The following is a 21,191-nucleotide window of genomic DNA, read 5'->3' on the forward strand; positions in this document are numbered from 1 at the left end:
GATAATGATGACGATGTGAAAGGCTGTCAAATTAAATAAGCACTTACTCGCAAATGGCTGTTGGACGTTCGAGCGTACGGTACGTGTTTAAATGCAAAGAAATTCCTAAGCGAAGGTGCGGCTGAAAATCTGAATAGGCAGAAGAGGAAGCATAAGTAATATAATAATATACATAAATATATGCTAATAAAATGTCTATGGTGCGTGTTGAGAAAAAATAGAATAAGGAAAAAGAAATTGCTAAATTGAGTTGCAAAGATTCAAATGAAATTCAATTAAATTTAATGATGCAGTGGCGATAATGATCGCATAAAGCATTTAATATAAAGCGTGCAAATTTCAAAATAATCGTAATTTTTTGTAGTAGCCACATAAAAGTGAAAAATATAAAAAAATCGTTGTATGAATACAGCGCAAATACACTTCATCTGAGTATAAAATCTATGCATATACCTTTGATGTGTATGTATTTGTGTAGGTACTACTTATAGCAAGGCGCGCAAGGCGTATGAGTAACCTAAAATACCCAACTGAATCACGCGACGTTCTAATACATTAAAACCAAGTAGTGGGACAAAGGAGGAACCAGTGTATTTGAGAATTAAGTGAAATTTAGCGAGATTTGCAGTAACCTGCATACAATCAACAACTACAACAACCACAACCAAAAAATCGTAAAAACGGCGTATAGTAATCTAGCAAAAGCACACAAATACAATTTATACTGACATATAGCACGCACACACACACACACGCCTACATACACGTGCACACCACCTACAACGACACATACAACCAAATAGCGCATATTTGAGAGTCACGTAGTTATATGCCAATTGAGTGCCTTATATCCTTTGATAATAATCCTCAAGGTGTTTACTATGCTGGACAGGAGCTATCCGGCATTGTTGACCTCAGCGTCGACGCAACAAAGCGCATTAAAGGTAAGCAACAATGTTTGTAAGCAGTGGAAAAATAATAAAAGGTTGGTAGGGTAGAAGTCAAATATTTTGTTCTATCTCAGCCTGCCTTCTACATGTACATGCATTTATATGTATGTCTATCTTGTTGTCTGTCACATATAGCAAATACAAAATTAGATTAAATTTGGTGTTCAAATTATGGCGTGTGTGATTTGTTATAATGCAAAGCGCATAGACCTGTCTATATGCTCGTAAATATGTATTTAACATTTTTGTTAATTTGTTTTGTTGTAGGGTACAGCAAAATAGCAAAATACATATGTACATACACATAGTAAAGAAGCTGTGTGCGCTATTAAATTTTCATAATTTGTGCGCTGAGTTTTACTATTCTTGTCGCTATCGTCATCAGCTTCGCCATCGCTCGTAATCTGTCTCGTCTCGCCTGTCCGCCTACTCACCGCTTTCGCATAATTGGCGCGATGTACAAAAACTGACCCAGCTCAAGTCAATGTTGTGTTTTTGCTGGTTGCTTTGCGAGCGGGTTTCGGGTTTGTTGCTTCGTCATTATTTTTAGTTATTAAGTGGGAGGTGTGGAAGTGAACAACTATGGGGTCAGTGGCCCCATTAGATGCATGTAGATGCATCATTACATACATACATATGTGTGATTGTTTTTTTATACATTACATTTTTGTTTGAAATACAAATATTTATTTTGGTATAAATATCATTGCACCATACCACAGTGCGATCGAAATACAGAATTACCAGGACACGGATAGCTAAAAGGACATATATATATAGATATAGAATGAGTTTTCAAGCACCCTTCCTGCTAGATTTTGAATTAAGCCCTCCTAGGCGGACAAGTCTTAATACATTGAGCGTGAAGCGCTGTTGTTGTTGTTGCTGTTGTTGTTGAAGTGGTTGAGTATTTCTACTAATTAGCGACCAGCACCGTTTTACTACCGCTATTCCCGTCTGATGATACCTTTTGTCTATGAGTCAGAACTTTTTACTGCAAGAAAGGCTTACCGAAAGAGTGAAGACGTGCCCTAGCTAGCCCTGGTGCGAGGCGTATTTGAAAAAACCGGAGCTCAAACAGTTTTTTTCTTAGAAAATCCATCACACTAAAATCGTGAGTAAGGTCAAAAGAACAGCTCTTTTTATGCATCTCTGGTGCTTCAAAGACTGCCGTAAACAAGATGGAAGTGCTAATCAACTTGTCTGCACTAAATATCGTACAGAAACACGTGGCCACCTCGGCGCTTAGACTTGAAAGTATGACGCTATGGAATGACTGGCGGTTTGGCCACGCCTCTATTTTGCATACTCTGAATAGTCACAACAGTCATATGAACTACTCCATTCCTAGACTCACCTACGACAGACTCTTCAAGACGAGCATACCTTGAAGAAGAGAGTGGCAAACACCAAAGACATGGAGAAGGAGGAATTAAATTTCTATTCAGATGGCTCCAAGCTAAACGATAAGGTTGGGTATGGAGCATTTTTGAAGGAATTAGGGCTTGAACCATCCATTCGACTACCAGACTACTGTAGTATTTATCAGGCAGAAGTTTTAGCTATAAAAGAAGTAGCTACATATCTAAATATGCCTGCGCCTACAATAAATATATTCTCGAATAGTCAGGCGGCCATTAAATCAATGAATGCGGATATACTAAGATCAAAGGTTGCACAAGAACGCCGGGCAGCCCTAAATGATATTAGTGTTATACTCAAGGTCAGCTCCCAAATAGAGCCGGGACACAGAAATATTGAGGGAAATTGTAGAGTCGATGAGTTCGTCAGGAAAGGTATTATCCCTCAACTGCTCAGTGATAGAAGTACCACTGGGTTACCTATGGTCACGAGTACCACTGAGTTACCTATGCCAAATTCAGCAATAAAGAATAACATTATCCATGAGGCCAATAGGTCATGGATAGATAAAGACACATGCATAACCGCTAGGTTAGTGTGGCCGCAAATAAATAAGAAAAACACAAAATAACAGCTTTGCCTTTCAAAAGAGGATATCTAGAAGGTCGTGGCTTGTATAACCGGTCATTGGCTATTTGGCAGGCATTCCTTAAGATAGGGACTTTTCTTCCAAGAATAGTATAGAAGTTGTAGAGATGGGGAACAGGAAGAAACAGTTGATCTCTTCCTTTGCAATTGTCCAGCCTTAGCTAAAATCAGAGCAGGTTTTTTAGGTAAATACTTTTTTAACTCTTCTACAGAACTTTTTGATGCTTAGATAAAACAAATTCTGGGCTTCATGAGATCCACAAAATGCTTCCACACCGAAAAATAAATGTGGTTTCCGTGTCGCACAGTGGTATCACAACGAATCTGAAAGGTCTAGGTGAATTAGTCGTACAGACCGACTACCACCATAACCGAACCTAAGTCCATCACCGTTTAAAAGTACATATACATATTTCTGAGCACTGGCCGCTTGCTTATTTTGGTTTTTAACAGTTTTTTATATGCCGTATGCTTCTGTACCATATGACACTGTCTGACGGTACCGGAATCGGTAAAATCATCATAGCGCTATGAAGGTTAGGCACAAACTTTTTCTAAAAATATAAAAAATGTCATGTTCTGTCGAATTAAGGCAAAAGATAAAATTTAATTTGAAGTAATCTCGTGACATTCCAGCAATCTTGTGACAATCGTGACACCCAAGGAATTATTGGTGCCGTACAAAAACGTGAAACATGACACTCAAACCAAAAACGACATAAAATAGAACCTCTATTAAGCCATAGCCTCGCAATACTCACAATTTTTCGGGACAGAAATTGGAAGGAAGGTTTTTCCTATAGAAAAGTAAAAAAAACCGTTCATTTCCCACTCGATAGCTTAAGTGAATTGTTGTTCTTGATATCTATGTACATACAAGGGTCGTTTGAAAAGTGCATGCAAAGTTAGAGAAATGGCACTACTGGCATATAACGAGTTTCAGCCAGATCGACATACATATATCCTAGTGTTTGGCATTCGTTTGAATCGAGGAAGTCAAGTGATTTTCCTTTTTCTCACGACAACGCACCAGCTCACGCCTCAGCAGCTGTGGTCACCGAATGAATGGAAATAAGGTTTCAGCATATACGAGGTGTGTTCAAAAAGTATCGCAACTTTTATGTTTTTTCAAAAACTATTTATTTATTCATTAATATATATTTTGTCCTCTTCAACGTAATCCCGATGAGATATTATGCACTTGTGCCAACGTTTTGTCGAATCTTCGAAGCACTTCAAAAAATCATTCGATGCCGTCTTTATCTCGTCAATCGTAGTGTAACGTCGTCCTTTCATGGGCCTCTTCAGTTTCGGGAACATGAAAAAGTCACAGGCGGTCAGATCTGGGGAATACAGTGGCTGTGGCATACAACGCCACTGCAATCGAAGAAAACGGTAAGCAAAACTTATACTATACATTCAACCGAACTTTGCGCGCCTTTTTCGGTCTTGGTTCATGCGGCAGCTTCCATTGAGATGATTGAGCTTTGGTTTCCACGTCATAACCATAAACTCACGATTCGTCAACAGTTACGACCCTCTGGAGCAAATTTGGGTTGTCGGGGACAGAGTCCAACATCTCATTAGCAATGTTCATGCGATGCTACTTTTAGTCGAAATTGAGCAGTTTTGGTACGAATTTTGCGGCGACCCGTCTCATGCCAAATCATTGGAATAAATCGAATGGCACGAGCCAATCCATATGTCTAGGTCCTCAGCAATTTTTTCAACGGTGATTCGATGATTGGCCAATACCATTTTCTTCACTTCATCAATTTTTTCGTCCGTTGTTGAAGTGCTCCGGCGTCCGGCACGCTTTTCACGCTTTTCGTCGTTCACATCTTCTCGGCCTTCTGAGAACATTTTGTACCATCTATAAACGTTGTCTTCGTCCAAAGTAGCTTCTCCGTATGACACAGCCAACATTCGGAATGCATCCGCGCACTTAATTTCGTTTTTCACACAAAATTTGATACAGGTTCTTTGATTCATCTTTTTGAATAGGTAAAAATCGAAGACGAGCCGAAACACGTGCAAGCAAAGCTGCTGTCAACAATTAGCTGAACATTCAAAATGACCGAACTAATTGTCATGAATGAGAGACATGAGTATCAACATATCATCACAAAAAAATCGAAATTCGAATATACGTAACCTGTGAAAATTCAAAATTCGCGATACTTCTTGAACACACCTCATATATAGCTACACGCTCCAACTCGTTTCGCATCCTCCTGTTCTCCAGACTTTGTTGTTCTTCATTAGTTGGATCCCTCAGTCTTCTATTTGTAACTTTTGGTTACTGACCTGAACTGGTTTTTAAATTGAACCACAACTCTAAGAGTTATAGCTATGTGAAATCGGCGGCCGCCCCTCGGCAGTCAATGGCAAACCTTCGAGTGTATTCCCTAGAAAAAAAATATCTGCCGTTCGGAGTCGGCTTGAAATGGCTCCCTCCATTTGTGGAGCTCGGCCAAGCACCCAAAAGGAATGCAAGCGCCAATTATACATATATTTTTTATTTTTATTTCAAAACTAAAATTTTTACATGCATAGTGCCAAGGTCGAAGTTAAAAAATATTAGTTTCTGAAATCCCCAAAAAGCTCAGTGAAAACTCTTGATTTTAGACGGCAGTCTTTCTTTATCTACTTCCAATAAATATTCAGAATATCAGTTTCGCTTTAACCACTCTAATATATAATTAGAAAATAAATCGGCAGTCTTGAAAATAAATCGGCAGTCTCCACTCTCTCTATGTACTTTTGAGCAACCAGTAATTAAAAATATTTGCGAATAAACTTAGCTTTTTCGTTATAGCAAATTTCCGATTTCTGAATTGCTTGCGGAAAACATTCAACTGGCTTATCCGTGGGAAATCAATCCAAATGCGATTTCAAGAAATTTATTCTTATGGGCAATCTGCAACCCATTTCTGTGTAAGCTTTCGGGAAAATCATTTATTATTCCAATACACCCGAAACTGTTTTCGTTTCCTCAGAAATGTTTGCATAATGAAATGAAGCTCCGTAGTGCCTTCCGTGAATTTCTGCCATGAAAAGAGCTTCCGAAATAGTTATTAGAGGTGTTTAGAGGCGGCGGAAAGCCATATAATCCTCTATTTATACGCGTATGACAGCATCAACACATATTGGAGGAGAAGCGCGGCCAAACCGCTAACAAAGGAAAGCATGCTTTAATAATACAATATATAATATATTTTTTTGAATTTTTTATGTGTGTATATATGGTTGAAATATTTTCCTTATCTTTTTCATGCTACGCTGCTGCCAACTATAGTCATTGTTTTTGTTTTATCACATCATTTTGGCTCTCAAGTGACTTTTTAAATTAGCGCTTCCATTTGGAGCAAAAGAAGACATCAACAATAGTAACGAAGCAACAACAATTATAAACAATGTAAAGAAAAATGCACGCATGACTACTACACCACAGTAAAGAACAAACACAAATAATAAAACGCAAGCAAAAGCTCTCAAAAATAATAACACGTTGAGAACATTAAACAAGGACATGACTGCTGGCTGGCTCCTCGCCTATTCAAGTACACACATACATATTATATATGAGTACATACATTCATATACACGTCTAGGTATACGTTTGTTTCTAAGACATTCTGGGATTTCTACTTGTATATATGTAGCTAAATAGATATAATTTCATTATTATTTAATGCAAGAGACTCGGTAAGATTTTAAAATAGATTTACAGTAATTAGAGGGGAAATGTATAGGGAAATGAAATTCTAATGTTTTAAACATTGTGAAATACCGAAAAAATCCTACTTCTACTTATAAAATTAAAAATTCTAAATAAGGCTACCAAACCTGAATGCTTAAAGAAAGTTTCGATCGGGATATTAATTATGTTTGAAAAGGGTTGCCATCTTACTTTTAGTATACAATTCTTAATTAAGCAAGCAAAGAACTTAAATAGAATGCAATATTATAATATCGGAAACCAACGAGGAAAAACTGAGAAAACTTGAATTGTCGGGTAGTTTTGAAGAGGGTTGCCGCTATGTTTACATACGAATATATAATTCATTCGAGATTTTAGGTAAAATATTTCAAAATGAACAGGGTTGCCGCTATGTTTACAAATGAATATATAATTTATTCGAGATTTTAGGTAAAATATTTCAATATGAACGGGGTTGCCGCTGTGTTTAAATACGAATACATAATTTATTCGAGATTCTATGTAAAATTTTCCAATATGAACAGGGTTGCCACTATCTTTAAATACGAATATATAATTTATTCGAGGTTTTAGGTAAAATATATTATTTCAATATGAACAGGGTTGCCGCTATGTTTACAAATGAATATATAATTTATTCGAGATAGTAGGTACAATATTTCAATATTAACAAACAAAAAGTAGTGAAAGCAGGTAACGTTTCCGATATATATTTTGAACAGAGTTGCCATCTATTTTCTTCAAAAATTTTACGAAGCAAAGAGATAAAATGGATTGTAATAATGCAACGTTAGCACCCAATGAAAGGTTTTAGTTGTATTACAAATTTGCATAGAGTTGCCAGCAATTTGTTTAATCAAAAATAGTCAAAATTTTTTCAATAAGTTTAAAAAGGAAAAGGAATTTTTGAAGAGTATTAACACTTATGCTTTAACGAAAAAATATATATAGGCAGTGTGCCACTTAAGTCACCGTACTCTGTTATAAAGGGTGATTTTTTAAGAGCTATAGGAGAGTTTTTCAAAAAAAGACACGTAAAATTCAGAAAAATGCATGAACTTTTTGTTTAAATCGATAGTACAGTTAATATTATATAATGTTTGAAGATTATTTATAAGTATATATAATTGGCGTGAACACCCTGTGTTTGGTGTTTGGCAAAGCTCCTCCTACTATTTGTGCATCTTGATGTTTTTCCACAAATGGGGGGACCTACAGTTTCAAACCGACTCCGAACGGCAGACATTTTTTTATGAGGAGCTATTTCATGGCAGAAATACACTCGCTATTAGAAAAATGTTTTCCTTAATTTCAAGATTATTTCATGCAAATGTTGACCGCGACTGCGCTTCAAGTGGTCCATCCGCTTAGTCCAATTTTGGCATACTCTTTCCTATGTTTCGGCCGGTATCTCACATATAAATGCGTTAATGTTGTCTTCCAATGCGTTAATTGTCTGAATAGACATGAGCTTTAACATAGCCCCACAAATAATAATCTAAAAGCGTTATATCGCACGATCTGGCTGGCCAATTGACAGGTCCCGATCGTGAAATAATATGTTCACCGAACTCGCCTCTCAACAAGTCCATTGTTACGCGTGTTGTGTGACATGTGGCACCGTCTTGCTGAAACCACATGTCGTGCAAGTCAAGCTTACGTTACGATTCGCAGCATCTTTGAAGAAGTACGGACCAATGATACCTCCAGCCCATAAACCGCACCGAACTGTGACCTTTTCTGGATACATTGGTAGCTCTTGCAATTCTTCTGGCTGATCTTCACTCCAAAATCGACAATTCTGCTTATTTACGTACCCATTGATCCGAAAATGAGCTTCGTCGCTGAACACAATTTTTCGATAAAAAAGTGGATCTTCGGCCAACTTTCCAAGAGCCCATTCACCACAAATCTTGCATTGGAGTAGGTCGTTCGGCTTCAATTCTTGCACCAGCTGTATTTTGAAAAGCTTCACACCTAAATCCTTCCGCAAAATTTTCCACGTTGTTGAGTAACAGAGGCCCAATTGCTGCGAACGGCGACGAATCGATAATTGATGGCCATCATTAACACTGGCCGATACAGCTGCGACTGCAACTGAAGAAAAGTTCGAACTCTACGTAAGCGTGTTGGTGGTTTGATGTCCAATTATGTAAATTTGGTTCTAAATTTAGTCACAATAGCTCGAATAGCCGATCGAGTGGGTCGATTAAACTGACCATAAAATGGAAGAGGCGTGCGATAAACTTTCTTAACAGAACACGCATTTTTATAATAAAATTCAATGATTTGCAAGCGTTGTTCGTTTATAAGACGATTCATGGTTAAATTATAGACCAAACTGAATATGTTTGACAGTGAAATAAAGCACGAAACGTGCGTCAGCTGTTTAGGCCAACTGTTTAAAATGATTATAGCTAAAAAATCACCCGTTATTTGCACAAATCACTGCGATATATGCATCAACAAAAGTCTACGTACTCTTACAAACTTATGTATTATGTATTTTCAATGTAATTGGGATCCATTGCGCACCACTCTTGGTACAATCTCTCTTGCAGGAACTTTTTATTGCTTATGTTGCACTTTCTGTTTTTTTCCAGCATACTCCGCACGTGTTCATACGGATTGATATCCGGGCTCTGTGGTGGCGTCTCCAAAAGGTGTGAAGTGTTGTACGCGAGATACAGCCCGGTGTTCATTGTTTTAAGTTTAGGGTCGTTGTCGTGCTGAAAATAGAAATCGGAACCCATTCCCACTTTCTCGGCGCTGCTCTTCATATATGCTTTTTTTTTAAATATCAATATACACGTATTGGTCCATCAATCCGTCGATAAATTCCAAATTTCCGATTTCTGCTGCAGCCATGCTGGCGCAAACCATAATACCTTCGCCGCCGTGTTTTACGGTTTTCACGCTTTTTATGGTACTTTTTGGATTTAGGGCTTCTCCTGGTCTCCTCCATTAGCGGGACGGCTGTCTGAGCCAAAAATATTGTATTTCGACTCATCTGAGATGATGACTTTCCGCCAGAAGTCAATTGGTTTGCCCACATACGCTTTGGCAAACTCTAAGTGCCTCCTCCGATCCTGCGAGGAGTGTAGGACCTAAAGCTATATGTTTCTATCACTCAACGGACTGTTTACGGGTGCACTTCCTATTCAATGTTGCGGCCTACCTCTGCACTGCACTACAAAACGGATCCTTGTCCACCAGATGCTTTATTGTGGGCCTGTCACGAACGGAAAGTGCAGGTGGCTGGCAGGATATTTTGTTATTTTTAATACACTCTTAGTATTTGAATCGCAAAATGACAGTCTGAATAGTGGTTTTGCTTCTACCCATAATCTTAGCTACCTCTGCATAAGATTTTTGCTCCTTTGTGTGGAGATGCAGGTTCTTTCCACGACCGTCGAGTGATAACTCTTTTCGAGGCATTTTGCCTATAAAAATCGAATATTTTTTCCAGCTCAAGCAAAACACGCCAGCTATAATGAATTTACTCATTATTGTGCACATTTTTCAAAAACCCCTGTTATTTCTAAGAAGAACGCTGGCGTCTGACAACGCAAGAATTTAAGAGTACGTAGACTTTTGTTGACGCAAATATTCGAGTATGTTTACATTCGTTGCAATAATATAAAACTAAAATTAAAAGTAATTGTTTTTCTTTTGTAGCTTAGAAGAAAATATATTGTTTTATTAGCCTACATCAAAGTTTTTTAAATTTAACATAATTTTGCCAAGTTACAGGATGATTTGTGCAAATATAACAAGAGTACGGTGACTTAAGTGGCACGCTGTATAAAAATAGAATGAAACTAAACAAAATTTTACAATATTAACACTTAACGAAAGATTATTGAGATACCTGGGACTATAGTGCACTTTTTAACACAGTTGCCATCAATTTTGGATAAAAACGAGAATGTTTTATTTCAAAATTTGCATGAAATATTGAATATGAGTTTCGAATGAAAAATAGTATTGTATTTTTGAAAATGATTGTCATGAAGATGTCCTAATTATGAAATTAGGAAAAAGATACCATAGTTACAAGGGTTTTCATTACATTGTCAAAAAAATCCAACGCAAAGAAGTGCTAGGAATATAGGCTCATAAGTCTCATGAATCACTCACAAAAATTTTTTTTTTTTAATTTCACACAATAAAATTTATAAAATATGTGAAGAAGTCATGGGCCCTACGCAATTGGGTTTTAGAAATGGCATGGGAACTCGTGCAGCACTGTTTTGTGTCCATGTTCTTGCCCAAAATTGGAAAAATGTGCAAAAGGATATAATCATGTGTTTTCTAGACTATGAAAACGCATTCGACACAGTGCAACATGACAAACTCTTTAACATCCTACCATCAATCGATATTCCCACAAAAGTTGCGATGTTTAAGAAACCTTTATTGGAACCAGATTGCCGTAATTAATGTTGACAATGAAAAATCACAGGAAATCTCCATTCGTAAAGGTGTCAGGCAAGGATAAATATTATCACCCATCCATTTCAACTTTTATGCTGAGAAAATCTTCCAAGAAGCTCTTTGGAATTCACATGAAGGCATTAAAGTTAATGGTGTGCTTGTAAATAATATTAGATATGCCGAGGACACCACACTTTTAGCAGATAACTTGAACGATTTGCAAACGATATTAAATAAAGTTGTTCGTCACAGTGAAAAGTACAGTTTCAAAATTAACATTAATAAAACGAAATTCATGCATGTCAGCAGGAGCCACGCAGGAGCAGGCAGTAATCAAACACTGGTGGTTCATAATGAACAAATAGAAAAAGTTTCAAATTTAAAATAACTTGTATGCTGGTTGAATGAAAATTGGGACACATCAGCCGAAATAAAAACCAGAATAGAAATGGCTAGATCTACATTTTGCAAATTTAGAAAGATCTTAAGCTGCCATGACCTCGATATGAATCTTAAAATTCGTTTTGTGAAGTGTTATGTGTGGTCTCTGTTGGACACTCAAAGTCTCTGACATCAACAGACCCGAGGCCTTCGAAATGTGGATTTTTAGGCGAATCTTGAAAATTCCGTGGACCGATCTGGTTTCTAACTTAGAGGTTATGCGACGACTTAATCGATAACGTGAACTTCTACAATCAATAAAACGTCGCAAGACAGCTTATTTTGGACACATCATGAGAAACACCAAATACCATATGTGACAATTAAAATTTGAAGGAAAAATTGAAGGGAAACAATGCCTTGGCCGGAAGCAGTTATTATGGTTACGAAATATAAGGCATTGGACGGGCGTATGCAATGTTGCAGAATTATGGGATGCAGCTAAAAATAGAGATATTTATACTGAAATTGTAAATAATATAAATTAATATGTTTTAAGTAATGTAGCAAAGAAACAAAAAGATATAAAATATTGTCCGATCGCAATACATTCGAAAACGAATAAGCAATAAAGAAGAAGAGTTATATACTATATAGTATATATATATTTGGCCCGTACACCCTTTCTGGGAGTTTGGCCGAGCTCCTCTTCGTATTTGTGGTGTGTGTCTTGATTTTGTTGCACAAATGGAGGGACCTACAGTTTTTAAGCCGATTGCGAACGGCAGATATTTTTTATGAGGAACGCCGTTTAAATTGGTAAATAATAAATTTAAATGACGTTTAATAAAATATTTTTTTAGTCCTAAACAGGACTAACATCCAGAATGATTATCAAAATTGCGTGACAAGTTAAACTGTCCTAAGTAGCGAATTCGATAGTTAATTTAATAACTAATAATTCATATGACCTTCCATCAAATATGGGCTGTGCGCAACATTCCCCAGTTGAGGAGCGGAGGCTTGTTGTCAATCGTGGAAAAGCAAAACCAAAAACTGTACAAATTTATCCCTGAGTCACTTGTATTGTCCAAAATCATATCGTAAATGCCATTAAGCCCAAAAAATCCTCAGAACGACGTGATGGCAAAAAGAAAACGAATTCCATTACTGATAACTGATTTGTGACTCTCGCCAAGAGGGATCCTTTTAAATCATCAAAGCATCAATGTAGTATCAGCGAGAACTGCAAGGCGTCGATTGTAAACGGTGGTAAAATTTCAAGGCCCGATGTTGAATGTAAACCCCACCTAAACGTCAAGTTTTTTTCTGCACTTTATTTGACATTTTTCAATTTCAGACTAATTCAATTTAAATTATGGAAAGATACACAATCGAGCTTCGCATTCAAGTTATTCAAGCTTCTTATGAAAACGGGCGTTCAAATCAAAATGCATATCGCGCACTTCGTGAAGAAAGTCATCTTCAGTGATAAGGCACATTTTCACCTCAGTGGATTCGTCAATAAGCGGAATTGCCGCATTTGGGCGAATGATAATCCAAGAGTGATTGCCGAAAAACTAATGCACCCACAAAGAGTGACTATTTGGTGCGGTTTATGGGCCGGTGGCATCATTGGGCCTTATTTTTTCTAAAATGAGGCCGGTCAGGCAGTTACTGTGAATAGTGAGACCATAACGAACTTTTTATGGCCCGAATTGGAAGATATGGGTGTGGATGATATGTGGTTTCAACAGGATGGTGCCACTTGTCACACAGCTAACGAAACAATGGCCCTTTTGCGCGAAAAATTTGATGGCCGAATAATCTCACGTCGCGGCGATGTCAGTTGGCCGACAAGATCATGTGATTTTACACCGTTGGACTTCTTTCTTTGGACTTATTTGAAAAAAAGGTGGACGTCGATAAGCCAGCAACAATTCAAGAGCTAAAGGATGAGATAATTCGGCACATTAACGGCATAGAACCTCAATTTTGCCTCAACATCATCGAAAATTTGGACTATCGGATGGAGGTGTAGCTATTTGGCCGATATTTTGTACCATACGTAATTGAGTTATACCAATATTATCATAATACCGAGAAATGATAATAATTTCCTAAAAAAATGTATTTTATTCAAAATCAACACCGGCCCTTGAAACTTAACCTCCCTTTACAACATGAACCTACCAGGCAAAATTGATTGTACAGTTCCTCTGTTGAAAGAACAGTGCTTTGCCACACTGCATAGGAAACAATAAATTTATAGGGCGAGAAGCTTGAGCGGTTTGTGATTCCCTGACCAGAGAAATCCCAAAGGATGATTGACTATTTTTTGTAAAACAATGTGAGGCACCTGGTTTACGCTGACAAACTACAGAGGGTTGTTTGCCTGAAAGCCAACATAATTTGTATTAATATTGAGAAAATTGCGATCAATTTATGCTATCAGACATGATATCCAAAAGAGATGCACTAGAATGCTCCACCTGCAACGAAGCTGCAGAACCCAAAACTCCGAAATTATACTCCACGCATGTCATCAAATTCATATTTTCTTCTGCCGGTCTGCAATCCCTCGTGCGGCATAAGGTATTGAAGTAATATTATATAAAAACAAAAAATTCTTGCAGGACCATTTACCATTTGGTTTTTTTTACATAAATATTTTTTTCTTTTAATTTTAAAGCTCGAGAGCTGTTAATGAATAAGCCCATAGTAAGTTTGTTGGCACATCTTAATTTATTCTGCTCTCTGCGCTTATACAGAGAGATGGAGCGATAGCAATAAAGATCGTATGTTTTAAGCTTATGTAGTCAGCCAATGACATTTAAATTTTTCAATTGCCACCAAATTCCTATTTCACGGATTTCCTCAGACATCTAGGCAAAAATAATCAGACCTGAACAACAGTGATATATCTTCGGGGTTTTTTTCTAATTATTTTGTAGATATATTCGTACGTACAAAAGAGCCATTGTACAATTTTCGCTCCACTTTTATTCGCTCCGAAATACCTGCCAAAGGACATTTTACAGAATCTGCCAGCCACACCAGTTTGATATAATTTCACTATAAACAATGTAATAGAATTTGGCAGCAGTTATTTGTTTTTGCAATATTTTCATTGTAATATTTTATTTTGCCAGCAAAGGATACAGCTAACCCCACTGTGCGTAAATTGTGCTACAAGCACTTTTGCGGTTTGAGACCTTGCGGTGGCGTCATTTGCCTGTCGCGTCGCTTGCCATTACACATTCCCTAATGGACGCAACGGCTACAGAATTGATTCACAGCAATGGAGAGGAAATGGCCAGTTATAATATCTGCACTTATTTGTAGTAGTTTTGTGAAAACATGTACGAAAAAAATTAAGCGTTCTGGCACACACACACAAACATCTTTGATATAGTATTGCATGTACATTTGTATGCAAGTACTGCCTCCAGGCAAAAATGGAATTTGAAATAAAATATGAAGCATTTCCACAGTTTTTGCCGTTTGTCTATATGTATGCATGGGAGTGAGTGTGCATATATTTTGCTATGTTTGCCTATCAATGGCGCTGCACAGGGCGTAATAGCTGTGCTCTGTGGAGTAATTTCATATAGTAGACTAATGATGGCTTTCCTTGAGTTTCGCTACTATTTGAAAAATGTCCAGTTTTATGTTACGCTTTGGTGTCAATTTAATTTAAATAGTTTGGTTGGTATGAGTTGCATTGGCGTGTTGATTGCACGAACGGGTTGGCAAGTGACCAGCAGGTTTCATCATGAAACACAACAAATCCATTAGAATTGACTTCCCTCAAGTGCAGAGATCTAAAAGATAATTTCAAATATAATATAATTTTGCTAGCTGAGAAATTATGTTAGCGCTTGTGAGTGTGGAAATGAGCCGCGCCACTGTAAGCGAATATTCAAAGGGATATTCGTATTAGGGTAAAATTGAATAAAAAATTATTTTTAATTGAAATTGCTAAATGTTAGGTTCAAGCTGTAGTTGGTAGTTCTTATTTTTCGAAACATGAATTGGTGTTGTGAATGTTTGAAATGAATGAAACCTCAAATTTAGTAAGCAAAAATATATTTTGAGATCGTCCTAATTTAAATTTGAATATTTACTCCGACTAGCATCGGAAGTCAGGTATCTTGGTGTAATATTTGACCCCAAGCTCCACTGGAAGCTGCACATAGAAAATCGAGTTAAGAAGGCCAATAGAGCCTTCTACGCCTATAAATCTATGCTCGGCAAAAACTGGGGTATCAAGCCACGTGTCGTACTTTGGATGTACAACTCAGTGGTTCTGCCAATTTTGACATACGGTTGCCTAGTTTGGTGGGCAGCTCTTCAGAAGGGCTACAACACCACTAAACTAGAGAGAGTGCAGAGAACTGCATGTGTGGGCATCACTGGTGCTTGTAGAACATGTCACACTGCTGCGCTCGACGTTATTTTGCATTTACTTCCTCTGGATCTGCAGCTTAAATCCATTGCTGCTCAGAGTGCTATTAAGTTGAAGGAGATTGGCCTTTGGAGACAACTTCCTGTAGGACATAGTAGCATCTTGAAGCAAATATCTTTGTCAACTGTGCTTTGAGGGTTGTGCTAGGGCCATCTTTCCGAGCAGGCAAGATTGGAAAGAGGAGAGAGTCGGTACGGGTATAGATACCTCTGTTTTCACTGACGGATCCAAAATGGAGTATGGAGTGGGAGCGGGGGCTTTCTCTAAATCAGCCAGCATTTTGGTTCCCTTTAAACTGCAGGAAACAAGCAGCATTTTTCAAGCAGAGGTCTTCGCGATCCAGCAGGCATGCAAAATGCTTCGGGATCGCAGTTGGGAGGGAGACATTAATATTTTTTCCGATAGTCAAGCTGCGATAAAGGCCCTGTCGTCGCCGTATTACAGCTCTCTTCTGGTGAACTCCTGTAAGAAGAAACTCAAACGTCTCGAACGTGCAGGAAACACTTCCCTTATCTGGGTTCCTGTTCACAAGAATATAGAGGGAAATGAAATTCCCGATGAGCTTGCCAGGAAGGGATCGGCAGAATCGGTTCCAGCTGTCCTCTTCTCAGATATCGGTGTCCCCTTGGCCGTCGTTAAAGGGAAACTACACAATTTCTTTCTAAAAAAAAAGGGCATGACAGATGGAGGTCTGTCTCATCGTGTGCTATTTCGAAAACACTATGGACTCAATACGATAGAAACAGAACTCTTAAGGAGATGGTAATCCCCTGTCATTCTATTTCCAGACTCATTGCGGTGTTCACTGGTCATTGGGTGATCGGTACTCATGCGCAGAAGCTTGAAATTCCCTATTGCAGAAGCTGTGTAGATCCTGCAGAGAAAGAGACTGTTGAACACTTTCTCTGCAAATGTCCGGCTCTGGCGGCTAGGCGCTTGAGATTCCTTAGCATGCTCTTTGGGGATGACTTGAAGGAATTCTCCAGCCTAGATCCCTTTTCTCTCCTCCACTACATCAACAGCAGTGGATGGCTGTAGAAGGTTTTCTCTTCCCAAAAATTTTTCTTTGCACAAGTAATGGTCCACATTAAGGTATCAAAACAGCACGTAAGTGCTACTTGAAGTGTGCCTGTAGCACTCTTGCTATTTTACCTACCTACCTACTCCGACTCATTTCGAACTATAAGCGATAAGACAAAACAGCAGTTCGAAAAAGCATAGGAAAAGTGCAAAATACAACGCCTAAAACCTGTTGTAAATTTGTAATTGCACTCGAATTTCCTTTTTTTTGAAATAATATTTCTCAGGTATTTTGCATACAAAATTGTTTTTTACAGAATTTCGGAAAACCTTGATTCTTTAAAAGAACTGCTCTACAAAAATCTATATCTATAAAAGAGGGCTTTAAGCCACTTCTAAATATCATATATTTTTAACAAAATATTTTTTCGATTTGAAATAATTTTTTACATGAGACAAGACAATTTATATTTTTTACCACATAAGTAAAAAAATTTTTTTTTTGTATCACCCTAATGCATAATATCTACATACATGTGTACATATATGTGAATTTACTATCTGATTTTAGATATTTCGCATGCCGTTTAATTTTCCTACCACTTATATTCCCTAGATATATTCATAATTAATATAATATAAGTGATATTCTAGTGTGTGCACTTGAAAATATTTGCCTCTTATAAACAACATTTTCTATATGTTTCTTTTTTTCACCCTCACCATTTGCTGATACTTGACAGCAATACACATCACAGTTAGCGGCTATGCAAAGATACGCTGGATAAAAAAGGGCTACCCACGCGATAGTGAACGTGCTATGTGTCGTGCTTATCGTTCGTATTTGTCGTCACGCTCGTATGTGCTCGGCTCGTGTGCGAACAGTTCGTGTATGGACTGGTCGGCCGGCGATTATTCGTATACGTTTCACGTAATACTGCCAGAGAATCTGCCTACTTCGTTCGATGGAAAATATGGGCAGATTCATTACGAGATTATCACCACAATCGATCGGCCAGCCCGATATCCGAAAGTCTTCAAGTTGCCATTTACGGTAATACAACCGTTGGATTTGAATGTGGACACTATTTATAGGGTGAGTAAGAATAAGTGTTAAGTATTAAGATAGATCACAAAAAACTTTATCAAATTTGATCACTGTAATAATTTAGATATATTAACATTTTTTAATTTTTTTTATTTCGATGAATAAAGTTGCTAGGTACTGCGCCCAAAGTTAATCGTTCATAAAAAGCCACTGGCTACTTTCAAATCTTCAGAGAGTTGTAAAGAAGCTTTACAAGGTTTCTCGACTGATTTCTGTATTCCTTTCTGTACGCCTAAACAAATCAAAACATTCTATCCCAAAATTAGTCATGTGCATACCTACTATGACCTGTAAAAAATAACCAGCCTTCTTTGATAAGTCTGGTGAATATTTTGTATCTTTCTGCAGATATAGTCTACATATCACCATCTGAATTTGACCAATTCAACCGCAGTCGGATTCGCAAAAGAATCCTATACCAATTTGCTGGCATATCGGACTTGAAACTGAAATTTGAAAAGGTCGAGCCAATGAGCACCATTGGTGGCTCCTAAAAGACTCAGGCTAAATGCCCATTGTATTTAAAGCTCTGGAAAGGGGGTATTCAAAGGAGGGAAGGAGAAAAGTATCGGAAAAAAAGATATAGGAAAGAATAGAGACAGAGATATCTCTATCTCTGTGAGAATTTTCCAGATTCTTTGGCAAATCTGTAAATATCCTCCAGTTTTAGAGAACGAATATTACTCATTCTCATGGCATCGGAACCCAAAACTCTTAGCTGTGTTCTAGCAAAGGCAGGACACTCACAGGGAAAGTGCTCAGTGCTATCTGCCTCTTCCAACCACGACAGGCACATTGGGTTCTCAATGTTTCTCAATTCTGTTTCCAATGGTGGCCATATGCTGACCCCATGGGTTGTGTCCTGTAATAATATCGACCATCAACCGAACGTCTTTCCTTCTAAGTTTTAGTAGAAAGTTTGACAGTTTTCTGTTCGGACTTGTCTCAAAACACTTTGCAGTTCTGCAGCGTTCTGGACCGGACCATCGCTTTTTATGTAGATTGCCTACATAATCGCTGAGCCAATTCATGTTTCCTGCGAAACTGATTCCGATTATTGGCTCTGGCCCCTGTGAGGGCACCGCTGATCTACGGTTGGCCAATTCATCGGCAATTTCGTTTCCTTGAACACCGGAGTGTCCTGGAACCCATATAAGTGCAAGCCTGTTTTGTCTTGCGACAGAATTGAGCTTTTTCTTACATTCTTCAACAATCTTTGAGGTTTGCTTCGCGTTCTCCAGGGCCTTCAATGCAGCCTGACTGTCACTGAAAAATCCAATCTGTTTCCCGCTCCATCCCTCTCGATTATCCATTCTACTACTTTCAGGATGGCAAAAACTTCTGTTTGGAAAACAATTGCCATTTCCCCCATATCATAGTGATACTTATTACTATCGTTTAAGTACCATCCGGCTCCACACCCTATTTCATTCTTGGACCCGGTAAAGAAAATATCCGTCAGACTTCCCTGCATGCATTCTGGATTCCATCGGACTTAATAAATCTTATTCCGGCTATTTTAAATTCACTTTTCTTACTGATTCTGACGCTGAGATGTCAACTTTTGCTTCCGTACTATAATCTAAGGACTTCGCGGTTAAGTCAACGGCACAATTAGATGTCACTAATGGTATCTCTTCCCTAGAAACATCACTTGAAAGTGAACTTGATGAGCTCTCATGGAAGGAATTTAGTTATTCGCTCTGTATTCACTTAATATTCATCACTAATCTTTTTTTCTGCCGTTTGGTATTTTCAAACGATAATAATCTGGTAATAAGAACGACGTTTGGCCAATATCTAAACTATACTTTTTTCAAAACTTTTTTAAAAGGTTGTCAAGAAAAAATTGTCATTTGCGGTACCAGAAATAATTGATCCAAATCAACATGCTTTTGTTTGCGGACATTCTACAGTTACCAATTTTGCAGTCTATTGTGGTTATCAGGTGGATACTGTTTACCCCGAATCATTTGATATAGTTATGCACAATATTTTATTAAATTAGATTTCTGGGGCTTGCACTGGCCCAAGCACTTAGTCGGTACAACACCCGGATAAATTACAGTGGAAGGAATATAGAGAGACAGAATAGATATAATATGGATGGTAAGACTGAAAAATTAGTTTGAGGACACTCTTCCGCGAATCTTTATTTATTGATACATCTTAAGAGGTGCGGAAGAGGAAGAGTATAAACTTCACAAAACTTAAACTGAGAACATCGCACCCCAATAGCCTAAGTCTGTTTTTCGGAATGCCGGACAGCTACAGAGAAAATACTCTGCAGTGTAGTGAAAATACTCCCATGGTAGCTATATGCTGATCGCAGGCGTTGTGCCCTGTGATTACAGCCACTAGTACTTTCAGGCCCTTCTTACTAAGTTTTAGGTCGCTAGTTTCTTGTTTGGTACTTTCACAAAGCACTTGGCTACTTTGCAGAAGCCCAATGCAGACGAAAGTCTTCTATGGGTAGACCTCATGAAGTCGTCAATCCATAGTTGAATCGATGTAGAATTGTCACCTAGAAGGGGTTCAGCGCCTAGTGGTATGCTTGCAGAGCCTCCATTAGCCAGTTTATCAGCCAACTTGTTCCTTGTAATATCCCAATGTCCAGGTGCACAAATAAGACACACTTTGTTGTGTTTTGCAACACTGTTCAGTTTTGCCTCACATTCACCGACTGATTTCGAAGAGCAGCGTGGCAAGGGCTCTTAGTGCAGCTTGACTGTCACTACAAAATTTAATACTGTTGCCCCGCCCCTTTTTATCAATTACTCAGTATGCTACATTCAAGATGGCTTAGACTTAGACCGTAGGCTTCTGTCCTGTAGCGTAGGAGTACTTAGTGTCTTCGTCTAAGTACGATCCAGATTTATTACCATCACTGGTTTTGTATACGTCGGTGTAGAAAATATACTAAAATCCTGTTAATAAATTATCTGGATTTAAACATTGATCTCTAGCTGGGATCAAAATACCATACTTCCTACCGAAGCCAACGTAAGACACCGGATTGTTCGCTGCCATCGAGAATAGTGTGCACCGCTCCGACAACTGGTGGCATATCTAACAGTGGCCAGTATTTTCTTC

General features: G+C 38.0%; 1 protein-coding gene across 1 annotated transcript in view; it reads left to right on the forward strand.

Moving 5' to 3' along the window:
* LOC128871031 (arrestin domain-containing protein 17) overlaps nt 1-21,191 on the forward strand; it is a 37,075-nt gene continuing 15,884 nt past the window's right edge. Inside the window, exons 1-2 of the mRNA XM_054113298.1 lie at nt 1-944; nt 17,734-18,086. Coding sequence (XP_053969273.1) covers nt 830-944; nt 17,734-18,086 — 468 coding nt within the window. The 5' untranslated portion in view covers nt 1-829. The remainder of the gene's footprint in view (nt 945-17,733; nt 18,087-21,191) is intronic.

Source organism: Anastrepha ludens, chromosome 2 (genome assembly GCF_028408465.1).
Source record: "Anastrepha ludens isolate Willacy chromosome 2, idAnaLude1.1, whole genome shotgun sequence".
Taxonomy (NCBI): Eukaryota; Metazoa; Arthropoda; class Insecta; order Diptera; family Tephritidae; genus Anastrepha; species Anastrepha ludens.